General features: G+C 42.8%; 1 protein-coding gene across 2 annotated transcripts in view; it reads right to left on the minus strand.

The window, feature by feature from the left end:
* The window catches only part of EFNA5 (ephrin A5), a 284,920-nt gene that overhangs the window by 33,793 nt on the left and 235,946 nt on the right, over positions 1-15,181 (minus strand). For both annotated transcript variants that reach the window (XM_004586176.2, XM_004586175.2), the window contains exon 2: positions 13,200-13,492. In XM_004586176.2, coding sequence (XP_004586233.1) covers positions 13,200-13,492 — 293 coding nt within the window. The remainder of the gene's footprint in view (positions 1-13,199; positions 13,493-15,181) is intronic.

Genomic DNA, 15,181 nt, shown 5'->3' on the forward strand with positions numbered 1-15,181 from the left:
CTGTAGTAAGCTTTTGAACATTATTTGCCTTTCATGGATAAGAGTTAGCGCATGAACTTTGGTTTCAAAATGCATTTGCTCAAATTTGGACTCCACATACAGAGAAGGGGGTGATTTCAAGCAAGTTATTTGACCCATGGGCCAATTCTCTAATCTGGCAGCTGGGAACAACAGAAGTGCCTAACACAGCTGTGAAAGGTACAGATAAGATAATGTATGCAAAGTTATAGAATAGGTATGTGGTCATTACCTACCAGCTATTAATATATAATCAGCAGGGGTCCTCTCTGTGCTAAGCCACCACAGGTCACCTGTGAACCAGCATTTGCGTGTTGATTTGAACTGAATTTGTTCCACTTTTGATCCAGTTCTGTGTCTGGGAAAGTAGTGACAGACGGCTCAAGCGCTTGGAACCCTGTACCAGATGGGAGGCCTGAGCGGAGCTCCTGAGGCCTGCCTTGGTCCTGCCATTTGGAGTGTGAACCAGCAGATGAAAGCGCTCTCAAACAAAAATAAATCTTACAAAAACAGAAGGTTTGCGGAAAAAAAAAATAGCCCTGCTCATTGTGAAGTGTCTTCATAACCTTTCAGAAGGGTGGGTTGTGAGTGACACCTTCTATTAGGACACCGTCTTCTGGCCCTATAATCTGATCAGGTGTTCCCTACTCTGCATGCCGTCACAAAGGTGGATCTCAAGGGTAACGTTCCTTGAAACTTTCCAGTGCAGAAGAGGGTCTTCAAAATGTTCATGGAAAATCTGTATTATGAAAACACATACATGATTTCAAAGCTTTTATTATTATTATCCCCCCAAAAATCATTTAATAATATTCTCCATGAACTTGAAGTACTCCCATATATTTTACATGAGCTATTTTTATTTATTTACTTTAAAAATTTATTCAGTTATTTGAAAACATTACAGAGAGAGAGAGAGAGAGAGGGAAAAACAGAGACTATCCATCTAACAGCTCAATCGCTTAAGGACTGCCACAGCCTCAGCTGGGCCAGGTCAGAGCCCGGATTCAGTAATTCCCTCCGGGTTTCCCATGTGGGTGGCTGGAACTCAGTACTTGACCATCGTCTATTGCTTGCTAGTTGCATGAGTAGGAATCTGGATGGACCATGAAGTAGCCCGGAACTGAACTGGTACCCAGCTTATAGAATGTGGACATTCCAACCAAACGGTGGCTTAACCTACTGTGCCGTAGTATTTCATCCTAGCTATGTGTATATCTAAAAAGTCTGAAGTCCTAGAGTGTAAGCAGGATGTACCTAACAATTTGCCAAAGATGCCTGAATTCCATTCTCTGAACTCCTTGAAAATAAGTGAATAAAGGGCATAGGCATCAAGGAATATGGGTTCAAATCCTGACTCCACTGCTAATTGTAAGCTTCATCTTCCTCATCTACATGGTCACCTGCCTCCTAGCTGAATGCTTAGTAAGGTGAATGCACACAGCAGCTGCAGTGGCTGCTTCATCACCAGATATTACAGTTAGGAGAAGGAGTGTTGGGGAACTAACTTTAGGGCCTTAGCAAGCCTGTGGTAAAATGCTTCTCTAAACTGTATCACCGTAGTACCCATCACCACACTGTCTCCAAACTGACAGAGCTCAACTGTTGCAGGCGTGCAGGTGATGTGTTAAACATACACCAGTCTGGGGACCAATGTGACATAGTGTATAAAGCTGGAGCTTATGACACTGATATCTCAGAGGAGTACTGGTATGGGTCCTGCATGTGCCACTTCTGATCAAGCTCCCTGCTAATGGCTTAGGAAAAGGTGGAAGATGGCCTAATTGTTTGGGTCCCTGCCACCCACATGAGAGACCCAGATGAAACTTTTGGCTCTGGCTCTGGCTTGGCCCAACGCTGGCTGTCGCAGCCATTATGGTAGTGAACCAGCAGAAGGAAGATCTCTGTCCCTGTTGTTGTCTCTCTCACTCTCTCTGTCTCTCCTGCTCTCTCAGTGTGTAACTCTGACTTCCAAATAAATAAATCTTTTAAAAATTAAAAATAGGGTCCAGCACAATAACCTAATGGCTGAAATCCTTGCCTTGCACATGTCAGAATCCCATACGGGCATCAGTTCGTATCCTGGCTGCTCCACTTTCCATCCAGCTCCCTGCTTGTGACCTGGGGGAGCAGTCGAGGATGGCCCAAATCCTTGGGACCCTGCACCTGCGTGGGAGACATGGAAGAAGCTCCTGGCTGGCTCCTGGCCTCCGACTGGCTCAGCTCTGGTTGTTACTGCCACTTGTGGAGTGAACCAATGAATGGAAGATCTTTCTGTCTCTCCTTCTCTCTGTACATCTGCCTTTCCAATAAAAATAAATAAATCTTTCAAAAACTGAAAATAAAATAATTTTTTCAAATGTGGGAGTAGGTGTTATGGTGGGACAGATAACGTGGCTATTCGAGATGCCTGCATACCATCATTTAACAATGCCTGTTTGAGTGTTGATCATTCCATTAGCTTTCTGCTAATGAGCCTGGAAAGCAGCCAATGATGGTCCAAGTGCTAGAACTCCTGCCACCCGCATGGGAGACTGGGATGGAGTTCTTGGATCGAGGCTTCAGTGTGGCCCAGGCCTGGTAGCTGCAGCCATTTGGAAAGTGAACGAACATATGGAAAATCTGTAACTCTCGGTCACTATGCCTTTCAAATAAATGCACACATCTTAAGCATCAAATAAGAAGGAAGCAGTAAAATACAGTATTTTTTTTAACATGGTAACAAATGTGATTACTCATATTTTTGGCCTCTGATTTACTCTCCTTGTCCAGACGTTGTTCCTTAAAAATTCCACTAAAACACAGCAAGAAATCATAATTCAAGGCCGAGGACTCACTGATATGGTTACAGCAGAACATAACATTTGGTGAAACTTCACCTATTCAGATGTTCATCAGCTCTGAAACCATTAAATTGTCTGTGTTAGCCGAAAATTAACTTTTAAAAATTGAGATCAAGGGGAAAAAAAAAACAGGTAAAGAAAACTCACATTAGACAGATATGGGAAGTTCTTAAAATTGAGCAGGTTGAAATTCAAAATAATATATGTTCGTTCTTAAAAGATGCATGTTATTTGTTGTAAAGGATTTGTATGTGGAAGGAACCACTAACTATACAGGGAAACTTGGTTAGCATTAATATAGATAAGCTAATTGGGAAGAAGAGGGCATTTCCAAAAGTACAGAGAAATGAAACTAAGACAAGCTGATTTTAGTGCCAAATACTTGAGATTGATATCGTTTTTCTCATAGTACCTATTTTCCATGAAGTTTTTGAAAATCTCTGCCAGGAATGGGTTTAAAAAAAAGCTACACCAAAATAAGTAAGTCTTTAATTTCATTTACAAGATCTTTTGGAAATCCCCTTGTATCCTAAGTCTCTGAAAAGAGTAAAATGAATGTATGTTATCATTCCAGTTTCTAACAATAACAGATTGGCTGGCTGTTCCCCAAATTCATGATATTTCACTTTGGAGCCTCAGAATGAATTAATATTTTATAAAGTTTTAAGTTTTAAAAGCAAACCTGGCCATACTATATATATATATATATATATCTATATATATCTATATATAGATATAGATATATATACATTATATATAGAGAGAGCTAGATATATTAAAGTTTTGCTGCTAATGTCGATTTCATACAATCTGCCTACAAAATAATAGAAGGTGAAGAAGCTTGTTGCCCAAGTCCGCATATTTCCCCTATAAAACAGAGGTAAACCATAGCCCCAGAAATCGTATTTGGAAACCCACAGGACACTCGTGAACAAGAATAATGAATGATAATGCCTCATTCTCTGCCAAGAGAAAATAGAAAACTTTACAGCCACCATGAGCTCTGTGGACCATCAATCTCAAGTTTGGAGAAGTACTTCCCAAAAGGGTAGGGGGCAGGGATGAGCTTCGAGACAGCCTCAGAGCCTAGAGGTATTTTTTAGCAAGCCGGCAAAGCAGTGACACAAATTTCTACATATCTCTGCCTGTGAAAAGTCTCATTTGTGGTGATTTATATTTGCTCATAAAGAACTCTGCGGATAATATAAGCCTGCTGTGAGGCTGTATGACAACTTTCAAACCAAGAGTTACACGACCATTCTGTTAAAACAGAGCCACAAGAGATGAGTGAGAAAACCCGGAGAAATAGATTTGCTTACGATGCAAGGCCAGACAGCGTTCGCCTTGCATGCACTAGCTTCGCCCTTCCACTCCGCAGATCAGGCGCTGCTCATCCGGGCTGGGAGCCCGCTCTCTGCCCCAAGACTGACCACACCATGGGCGTACACAGGCTCATGTGCTTCCTAACACATGACACTCACACATCGTCACGCAGACCTTCTGTTGCCCTAATATGTTACTGAGGGAACCCGGAGAATAATAGCACGCTGACAACCCGAAGTCAATGAAGTATAAACACTGTTATTGCAAGCGTCACTGGCGTGTTATTTCCATTTCTCCCAGCATCTGCTGCATGTAACATTGTACATACACAAGGCAGCAGCTCATTAAACTGTTCTCAGTTAATTCTGAAACCAAATCACTACATTGCATGTTCATAAGGCTGAGAATTACCGCTTTCCTGTGAAATTACACAACTAATCAGGTGCATTTTTTCTCCAGGAGACGTGGCCACTTCTGACATTTAGGGAGAAAAAAAGAACAGTCCTTTAATTTGCTTCCATTTTAGCGTCTATTCTCAGTGGGGGTAAGAGAAAGCAAAAGGTGACATAATTCCTTCTTCCCACTTAGGAGGTCAGAACTCGACATGTTGTCTCAGCCTTGGAATAACATTTTGCATTCGTAAAATGAGCACAAGCAAAATTTATTTTGTTATTGATCTTATCTGAGCGTTGCAGCTTTTGAAAAGTTCAGACTTAGGAGTCTTTAGTTTCTTAACCCTGACCCCCAAATTTCCGCCACGTCTCAATTATTCAATGGTTTTCACAGCATCCCTTGCAAACCACACAATTCTTCCAATTTCCAAATTATTAAGCAGTGATATTCCCTCCAGTTTCCTTTTCCAGAGATAAAACATTAATAATTTGTAAAGATTTATTGATTTTTATTTGAAAGGCAGAGTTACAAAGAGAGAGAAGGAGTGCCCGAAAGAGACAGACAGAGTAAGGGAGAGAGAGAGAGGAGAGAGACAGAGAAAAAGATCTTCCAACTGCTGATTCACTCCCTTCAAGACCGCAACTGCTAGAGCTGGGTAAGTCCAAAGCCAAGAGCCAGGAGCCGCCTCTGTGGGTCTCCTACATGGATGCTGGGGCCTAAGCATTTCAGCCATTCTCTATTGCTCCAGGCACATCAGCAGGGAGCTAGATTGGAAGTGGAGCAGTTGGGATTAAAACGGGTGCCCACATAGGATGACAAAGCCACAAGCAGAGGCTTAACCACCAATGCAATGGTGCCAGCTCTGTCCCTGAATTTGAATTTTTAGTTAAAACCAAATATTGTTAGGGCTGACACTGTGGCACAATGGGTCAAACCGTTGCCTGACATACAGATGTCCCATAGGAGTGCTGGTTCCAACCCCAGCTGTTCCATTTCTGATCCAGGTTCCTGCTCATGTCCCTGGAGAGGCGGTAGAAGATGACCCATGTCCCCCACTGCCTGCAACAGCTGCAGTGAGGGCAAGCTAAAGAGTGGAGCCAGAAGCTCCATCCAGGTATCCCAAGTCCTTGAGCCATCATCTGTTAACTTTCCAGCAAGAAGCTGGATCAAAGTGGAGTAGCTAGCGTAAGAACAAGATATGCAGATGTACCAAGAAGAAGTGGCTTAACCCATGGTGACGCCACATTTGCCTCTGTGATGATTTTTAACAGTTGGTAAATCTGATTCAGGTGGGTTTTTTTTTTAGGCTAATAATTAAACAAGGCATCCATTTCCTAGTACTTGGACAATCCATCTTGCCCCCAAAATAATCAAGTATTTTTAAATATCAGGTGTTCCTGTAAGTTGCCTCCTGTTCTGTCTCGTGGAGACAAGCTGGAACACCCTGGATGAAGCCCACAGCAGCACACACACACTGCAGGACGTGGCTGCAGCTGCACCTGAACTGCAGACGACCCTGGATGAAGCCCACAGCAGCACACACACACTGTAGGACGTGGCTGCAGCTGCACCTGCTGGCAGGTTAACAGGGCACCTGGCAACAAACAACTGTTTTCCTAAGAGAACATTCTGATTAACACAGAAAAATATCCTGAAATCCCTAAATATCATCTTTCAAGTTCTTTATTTAACCTTCATTTAAGAGCCCTTGAAATCCATTTATTCTTTCCTAAAAGATGGCTAGGGACAACTTGAAAGAGACAGAATTCTCTAAACTCATTCTTTAAACAACAAGGTGTGCCTTGTAGGTTTGCTAAAGAACCATGGAAGCAAATGCAGAGAACAGAAGGACTACATAATCCCAGCAAAAAAATGTCCAATGTCTAAGCAGAGGGAAAAAAAAGCGCCACTCTGGCTTCAAAATAACACAAACTTTAACTGAATAGTTTATAGTTCCTAAGATCATCTCTGCATCTGTGTCTGAGTGATGAGTGTCGTTTGCACTCTACACATCTTTTCCACTGTGAAAAACATGAGAATTTATCAATTTCTTAACGCTGCCCTTCAACTCCTTCCTGTATTAATAGAAATATGCTCTCCATGTCATGCTCAGGGCCAACACACCTATAACATGCAGGAGGTGAGGAGCAGCTACTTGACCATGCGCTTGCTGAACATTTTGACTACAGATCCTTTAAATTTCAGTAAAGTTGTTGCTAGAGCAAATAATGCCCCAATAAGACCCCGCCAATGATCATAATGATAATAAAGGGTCAATAACAAAAATGCACACACACACACACACACACACACACACACACTGGACTAAGTGCGGAGTTGTTCATTTGCAGAAAATACTGTGCACTTAGAGGTCACCTCCCGTGCAACAGTCAAAGACAGAACGGTGCAAAAGATCACCTCCTGCTTTGATAATTGTGCCGTTGCGACACTTTTCCATTTCGGTGAGAAAAAAAAAAATCAGGAACAAAGGTGAATTGGTATGAACGGTCAGGTGCAAAAATAATTCCGAATGTAGTTACTAAACTAAGCTTGAAAAGTTAGAGGTCCAACAGGGAAGGAAGACAACCTGAGGCATATGTAATCCTTTAAAATACAGGAATTAGACTTAAACTTTAATCTTTAGGCATTATTTATTTAATTATTATTTATTTCCACTAAGTGGATATTATCAATCTGGCTAGTCAAATCAGCTTGGGTTTCTGCTGGATGGAAACTTTTTCAGATATAGGTTAATAAAGATATCCTTTTAGCTGTCAGCTGTCTCTTTACAAATATATCTTTAGTTGAGTCTTAGAAAGTTTGGGGGCTAACATTGCGTTGCATGTTAGGCTTCTGCCTGTGGTGCTGGCATTGCAGATGGATGCTGGTTGGGTCCTGGCTGCACTACTTCCAATCTGGCTTCCTGCTAATATGCTTGAGAACACGATGGAGGATGGTCCAATTCCTTTGCCACCTGCAAACACAAGGGAGACCTAGAAAAGGGGCTCCAGCCAAAGCTGCTGCAGCCATCTGGGCAGTGAATCAGCGGACTAATGATCTCTATTTCTCTTCTCTCTCTCTCTCTGCAACTGTGCCTTTCAAATACATAAAAGGGATAAATCTAAAAAAAAAAAAAAAACCTAACAGAAAACTTCAGGGATACACCTGCGAGAAATGACCACAAGTTTCCAATAGCTCACTGGTAAAGAGGTTTTTAAACACAATCAGATGGCCAGTGAAGGAATACCTCTTCCACATCAGTATCCCCAGGGTCCTCACACCCAGGTACTTTGATATGGGATTTGGTTGTCTCACGCATTAGAACAGGCAAGCCAAGCATGCACTCCACTTTTACTGAAGTTCTTCTACTGTTAGAGATTAGCCAGTAACCACACTGTATAGGCAAATGAATGATTAAGTTGATCTTGATCATTTAAGAAAATATCTCTTAAGAGTTTGGTTACTTCTTTTGTCAGTTTTGAAAATTGTATACTGTATGTTAAAATGGCCTCCCAGCTTAAGACAAAACTGTACACTTTTAAGGAAACGACATAAAGTTGAGATTTAGCAGTTGGTCACCTGCTTTATAAGAGTGCAATTGATACCCCCAGCAACATAGACTGTCTCTAGGGGTAAATGAGGTAGAGCAAATGCTAGAAGAAATCTCCAACATTTTATTGGCGTTTTCAGCCAATGACATTTGTCTGTCCATACCACAGGTCTCATTAAAATGCATTAGTTTCCAAAGGAAGTGTGAAGCATGATTCAGCCTGGATGCTGAACAGTCAATACATTTAAGAAGAATTTCTTAGAAAATGTAACTCTTCTGTATTAGTTATCTGGGAGGATAATGTCTTCTGGAGCTGGAAGTGTGCTTTGGAGATCTGAAAATGCAAAAATGTGCACCAAATTTTATCTCTTTACCATCTCACCCAGAATTTCCAGAAGTTTGTAAAGTAATATTCTCCAAATAAGAGGTGTCTGTCCATACGCTATTGTGTCTGCTCCTTTTTCTAATACAGTGTTTCTTCCATTTCAAGTATATGAGACCTAGGACTCTCATCTTTCCACTTCTTTAATTGGCTTACTCCTTTGTCTCCATCCAGATCAGCCACATCTTATCCGTATAAACCTCAGTTTTGTAGACCCATAAAATGGAGGGGGAAGACACCACACTATTTCCCTACTTAGAGAACAAAGTAGAGTACCTGCTGAGTAAACTCCAGTTGGCCTTATTGATTGAACATCTATTATTTCCTAAATATGATAAGCAGTACAGAGCCAAACCAGCCACGTACAACCATGTCAGAGAGAACTTCCCAAGCAAAAGTGAAGCGGAGCGGGAGCACAGGTGCCGCTGTTGAAGAGTAAGATCACAGCATCCCCTCTGATGAAGGGATTATGCCTGAGCACACAGGCCAAGACACAACCTGGCATGTGAGTGTCTGGGGCAATGGAACCCTACGCAGAGCATGAACAAGTGCCAATGCCCTGACAAGTGTGTCGGGTAAATGCAAGGGGCAGAGAGGACGAGAGGGCTGGAGAACAGACCAAGTCAGAGTGTCAGGAGAGGAAGGCAGAAAGGCCATGGTGGGGAGGGACAGGCACAGCCATGGAAGACTCTGTGGCAGGTGAAAGGGGAAGATAAAAAGTCCCTGGAGTGAACGGGTGGGGCAGTGAACCTGCTGCACAGCTGAGATCCTGATGATGGAGGTGTGGGCAGGGGAGGAGTGGAGGCAGGGATGGAGGCGTGGGCAGGGGAGGAGTGGAGGCAGGGATGGAGGCGTGGGCAGGGTGGCAGCAAGAGAGCCAGGTAGGCGATTCTGATGCATTTCTCCATTCTCCATTTTCCCTAAAGGTTTCATTTACTGACTAAGGGGCACATGGGTTGAGGCATTTTCCAGGTGTGCTCTCTTACACTAATACTACAGATGTTCACAGGAAAGATGAAATTATTGATTCCAACCACAGTATCTGATTGACATGTATGCAGTTAGAACTCTTGCGAGATTCAATGGTCCCCCAAGATCTCAAAGCCACTCAGATCCAGGCAAAGTTCTGGGCCCACTTTTTCTTCCTTTGTGAAAGGGAGAATTAAAATTCACATCTGATGGACCTACAAAGATAACCTGTAGTGTCCTGATGTAGATGGCTACCTTTTTTATTAATATAATTTTAAAGTGGTAATGACAGCAACACTTCTTAAAAACATGTTCTCGGGGGTTAATATTTATGAGAATCAATTCTAAAAATGAGTATTTTTGAAGTTTCTAAAATGAGCACTTGGAAGTTTCTAAAATTACTCTTTCCTTTAGAAAGTCGAAATGCCTGATTATTGCCTTCATCAATTGGCTGCCAGGTCTGCAAATCTATCAGTGACAGAAATATCACCAACTTTCCGTAATTACTTTACTATGCTGATTTCCTACCAAAATAACTCCTGGAGATTAAAAACAGCATTTGTCAGATTCAAGAATGGCAATGGTAGCAATTTAATAGGTTCCTCCCAAGAAAAGGTGAATGCAGAACTGACAGACGCGTTGTTGGGACAACACATCATGACGGACGTGTTGTTTTTAATTGGGCAACTTCTTATGAGATATTCCCAACTGCTGCCTTTTCTTTGTTTCATATGAGGGCATTTCGGAAAATTCATGGAAAATGCAGGTAATAGACCAGCTCTTGAAATCCACACGAGACAGTGTTTCTTCAAAAAGTTCATGGAAGATACCATAGCATGAAGAAAACTATGCATGCATTTTGAAATTTTTGGCAACCACTTTCTCAGAACTTTTGGAAGCAACTCGGTGTAATTCAAAGAAGCTAAGAAAGGGGATATGTGTTGTTGAGGACACAGCAGAACTTAGAATTCTCTGGCTCACGTCCTTCCTGAGTCAATGTTGCTGTGAAATACTCAGCTTCCCTTCTTGCAAATCCATGTTTTATCTACACTTTGGCCCACCATGCTCCCCACTAACAACTCAAGCCTACTCCTCCCACCGTAAGACCGGGCAGTAGGAGAAGCTACAGCTTTTTTCCTCCATGAGAAGGTAAAATGTGCTCCTGATCTAGCAAGAGCCTCTCGGGAAGTGGACCCAGTGGCCGTTCGTCAGATTTGTCCTTGAGATGGGCAACAGAGCTGCTAGTCACAGAAAGAGAGTGGAAAAAACTACTTCCCAACCATCACGTTCACCACACCATGCCTAGCAGGAGACAGGGAGACTCCACAGAGGGCCATTCTGGTCCCAGGAATCCCGAGGTTTAACTATGAACCACAGGAAGTTCCATGGAAGGCATCCGGTTGGCTGGGTCTCTCCTGCTCTCTGGCAGCCTCGTCACTGCTACAAAGATGTTTTTTTTATGGGTGTAAGATATGGCTGAAAATTCACTTCACCTGAACACAACGCAACCGTGTTTCTGGTAAGTGAGCGCTCTTGGTTGCCAATTTTGTGTCCTTTTACTTTTCATTAAAAAAAATAATAATAAAGTAATTCAAATTAAACTTAGCTGAACAGCAAAAGACTTCTCATATTTTGGAGCGTTTTGGAACAATTACTTTGATGGGAGCCCTTGACAGGTAAATGACTCCTTTAAATGAATGTTACAGAAGACACATAATGATTTTTAGTGAAATATTGAATTCAACCACAAATGAGGAAAAACCAGTCATAAGCACTATGGGTATATTTGAATAATAACATCTTGCTTATGAACCTCAATGGATTCTATAATTTCTAATAATCATGCAATCAACTAGTTAGCTGGTGGGTATGTTTCCCATCTTGGTGCTTCTTTATTCATTTTCGCTTTTTGCTTATTATTATTATTATTATTATTCAGGGAAACTAATAAGGAAAATTCAAAACTGGCAATAATGTCCTCTGCCACACTGGCCCGAGAGCTTGCAGTTAGACAATCAATGAGATGCAGTCCCACACCTGAAGTCACCCTCTTGTCTTTTTCTCATTTGCTCAATGGGATTCTTTTACAAGGGTGGAAAAAAAAATCAGCCCAAGTCAAGAGCACCCTGCCTGAGAACCTGTGAATTTACTGGATGCCAGTATTTCCTGCATCCGAGGAACTCAATATTCCTTTTCTGATTTTTATGGGTTGAATGAGAGATAGTATCAAGGCCTCTGCATGTTTTCTCATGACTAACAACTGAAATATGCAGAGAAATAATAAAACGGGTACAGTTCAATTTCCTTTTTAAATTCAAGAGACAGAAACACGCCCAGCGCTGATGAAATGGGGCACATGATAAAATTCTGGTTTCTGGAGAAGGGAGCGGCAGATCTGTGCATTGAAAGCGTGTGGGCTGCAAGTGCGTGGAGACCCGTGGCCTGAACAAATGAGTCAGAGAAACAGGAATGTTCTTTATCGCGTCTGTCTGGAGAGCTGCGCTGGAAAGTGGACGTTTAAGGATATGATTGCTCGAAGCACAACACGCGGTGTGCAGCTCCACTTCCTGACTCTTCCAGGCAGGTGAGGCACAGTCTCCCCCACAGCTCATGCCACCACTGTCTACATGCGCTTTCACAGCCCACCTATGATACTGGTCCCCACTCTGGCCGGGGGAGGTCTTTTCACTTTGCACCCCACGCCCTGATATTTCTGTGCCAAGTTAAGCTGTTCAGTGAATGGACTTAGGAACAAATAAATGTCTCCCTCCTTCAGTTGACAGTGAGAGTACGTGGGAAAGGCCAGCTAGTTTCAATATTTGATACTAAAGTCCAGATACACTGCAAGCTGTCAGAAGTAGATATCACCACCTATACCCTTGCTACTCAAAATGCGGCCCAGCACACAGGAATAGGTAGCTTAGTATACACAGGATCTCAGGTCCCTGATCCCCCCAAGAGAGAATCCACATCACCACACGACCCTCAGCTGCTCCCCTGTGAAGTGTGAGAAGCATTTACTCTCATGCAGTTCTAGGCAGCCTGAACAGGTGATGGGACCTACCAGACACTGATGGATACAAGGACAGCCAGGAAAGCTTCCCAGCTCTCTCTCTCTCGGGATATTGCTCCATGCTCACTCATGGCAGTTCCCTAGGAAGTCTTTCTAGAAACTCCTTCACACACATGCCTCTATAAAGACACAGCTGCTCTTCATAATTGTCTTTTCTCCTTGGTGCAAAGAGAACATTTATCGTCAGCGTGCTGACACTGGCAGGGGGCTTGCCTTTCTCCAGTGAAAGTGTGGATGACTGAAAGGATATTGCTGACACCTGAGTGAGAATCTCAATGACTCTGAGCTATGTAAATTTAATTATTTCCTTTAATTTTTTTTTTCTTTTTAGGAATCATTTCTTTTTTCCTTGCCAGAGCTTTAGAGACGTCCTGGCAATTTTCATTTAAAAGGAACACAAGTCAGCAGTGGTTTGCTGAATGGGCTGACACATCATTTCACAGGGGGAGAGGCACTGCGCCTTTAATCTAATCTGTGCTCTCAATTCCCAGCTATGTATCCAAGAGTGGGACGCGTGCATTCACAAGGAGACAGCTGTCAGGCAGAGTCCAGCTCTCTGCAACCCTCGAGGAACACAGGGTAAGACATTAAGGCGGGCTTGGTTCTCGCGGTCGCCCTACAACAAGATAAAAATCTCCATATACTCACAGATGTAGAAATATTCTCGGCCTGGCCTGAATTCAAATCCTAGAGAAAAGGGGGTGAAGAGCTGGAACTTTTCCGAAAACTTGAGTGGTCCATTTGGAGAATGAGGCCGGTTACACTCCCATCTCTTGAACCCTTTGGAAGTGTGGTCGCAGGCACTGTAGCCATCAAAGTTCACCATGTAGAGGACATAGCGCTCCGTCTTATCTTCCGGGACAGAGTCCTCATAGTGCGGGCAGAAAACATCCAGGTAGTCATTGATGCAGACATCAATGTGGTAGTCACCCCTCTGGAATCTGTTGGAAGAAGAGGGATGGATGAGATCACTCACACAGGAATTCTACAAGGAGCCGGGGGCTGCATCCTCTACTGGCCATGGGGCTAGAGGATTTGGTCCAAGGAGTGCTCCCTTGGTGTCATTACGACTGCTGTTCCAAGTGTAAGCCACAAGCCAATTCACAGAGAAATTCAATTACACTGGCTTCAAAACAGCCTATCAACTAAGTAGCACTTTATCTTGATTTTAAGTAGGCCATTAGGATCACTCTTCCACCATTAGAAACTGTTTGGAAGTCCTGTTTTTCATTTTTTTTCTTCCATTCTTAAAATTATATGAGAGCACTTTTTAAAAAATTTCTGCAAAACACGCACGATGACCAAAAAACCTGCCTGGGTTTCAAAACTTTCTTGCACCAAAATTAAGTTACTTAGGTTTTTTTTTTTTTTTTACTCTGTTTTCCCTACGGTTCTTGAAGTACCCTCATATACACTGAAGGTTTCATTTTTCTAAAACTGTGTATTACCAAATCAATGCTTTCAAATAAATGGATGAGTTGATGACGGAACAAAGAAATGCTCTAGTGCTAGCCAAGTCCATTTTTAACTTCCTATGCATAAAGGAAGAATTCGGGCCAAACCATTGGAAGAAATTAGTTAGAAAATCGAGAATCCGGGAAGAAAATTCCTAGAGAAACCTTTTCAGTTTTCACGACAATGAACACTTCAAAAGCCTAAGGACGAAGCAGGGAGTGGCTTAAGATCCCAGGTGAGTGCTTTCCATGGTGGACCTGCTCATGTCACAAACTCAGCTTAGCTCATCAGGATTTTGTTTTGTTTTGATGACCTGGCCCTTTCCATAATAAGAAAATGGAAACCATCACAAGGAACTTCTCTCCCCAGTTCTGTGGCTCGTAAGTGAGGAAAACCACGGATACATCAGCCTGAAGGTGTTCCAGTACACACACACTACACATACCACAGTCTGCTCCCAACGCGCACACACATGGCAAACACCACACTGCCCGCGTCCACTTTCATCTTGTACAAATGTAGTTTCTCCCTTGTAAGGAATACATCTTTCCCCCCTCTCCCCCATAGTATTTCCCAGAGCGCAGTGATAAAGGAATGATTATGGATATAACTTTCTCAACTTAAAATCGCTGTGACAAAACCCACAACCGCCCCCCTCGCTTTGTTTTTAGCTAGCCAGGAAATTCCCCTCTGAGCCCTTCGAAGGTTTATCATAAAATCATGTTACTGCTGAAATACAGCGCCCATAAAGCCCCGTAATCTTCCAGCCGGACAGGCTCAGCCCGTGCACTTCCCGGGGATGGTGAGTTAACCTATTCCATTTTTGGACATCTCTAAATGTTAGAATGTTTCCTCTTAGATTGAGCATAAATCTGCTGCCGTGTAATTTTTACCTCGTGATCCCACTTCGGTTGCCTGGAATTAGAAAGAACACATCTAATTCCTCTAACTCAAGGTGGTCCATAAAGCATTCGGGGTGTTGGCTCTGTCCTTCTCCATCTGCCTGCTCCCGGCTCTGGTGCCGGTGGTTATTTCTGGCACAGTTCCCAGGCTCCTTATCCTCTGGTTGCATGATCCTTTTCAGGGTGTCCACTTCCCCAAAGTATTCTCTGTAAATGCAGCACCAAACAGGGCAAAGGTCTCCAAGAACTGGAACCAATGTCCACTCCAGGAGA

The sequence above is a fragment of the Ochotona princeps genome, chromosome 28 (genome assembly GCF_030435755.1).
Source record: "Ochotona princeps isolate mOchPri1 chromosome 28, mOchPri1.hap1, whole genome shotgun sequence".
Classification (NCBI taxonomy): domain Eukaryota; kingdom Metazoa; phylum Chordata; class Mammalia; order Lagomorpha; family Ochotonidae; genus Ochotona; species Ochotona princeps.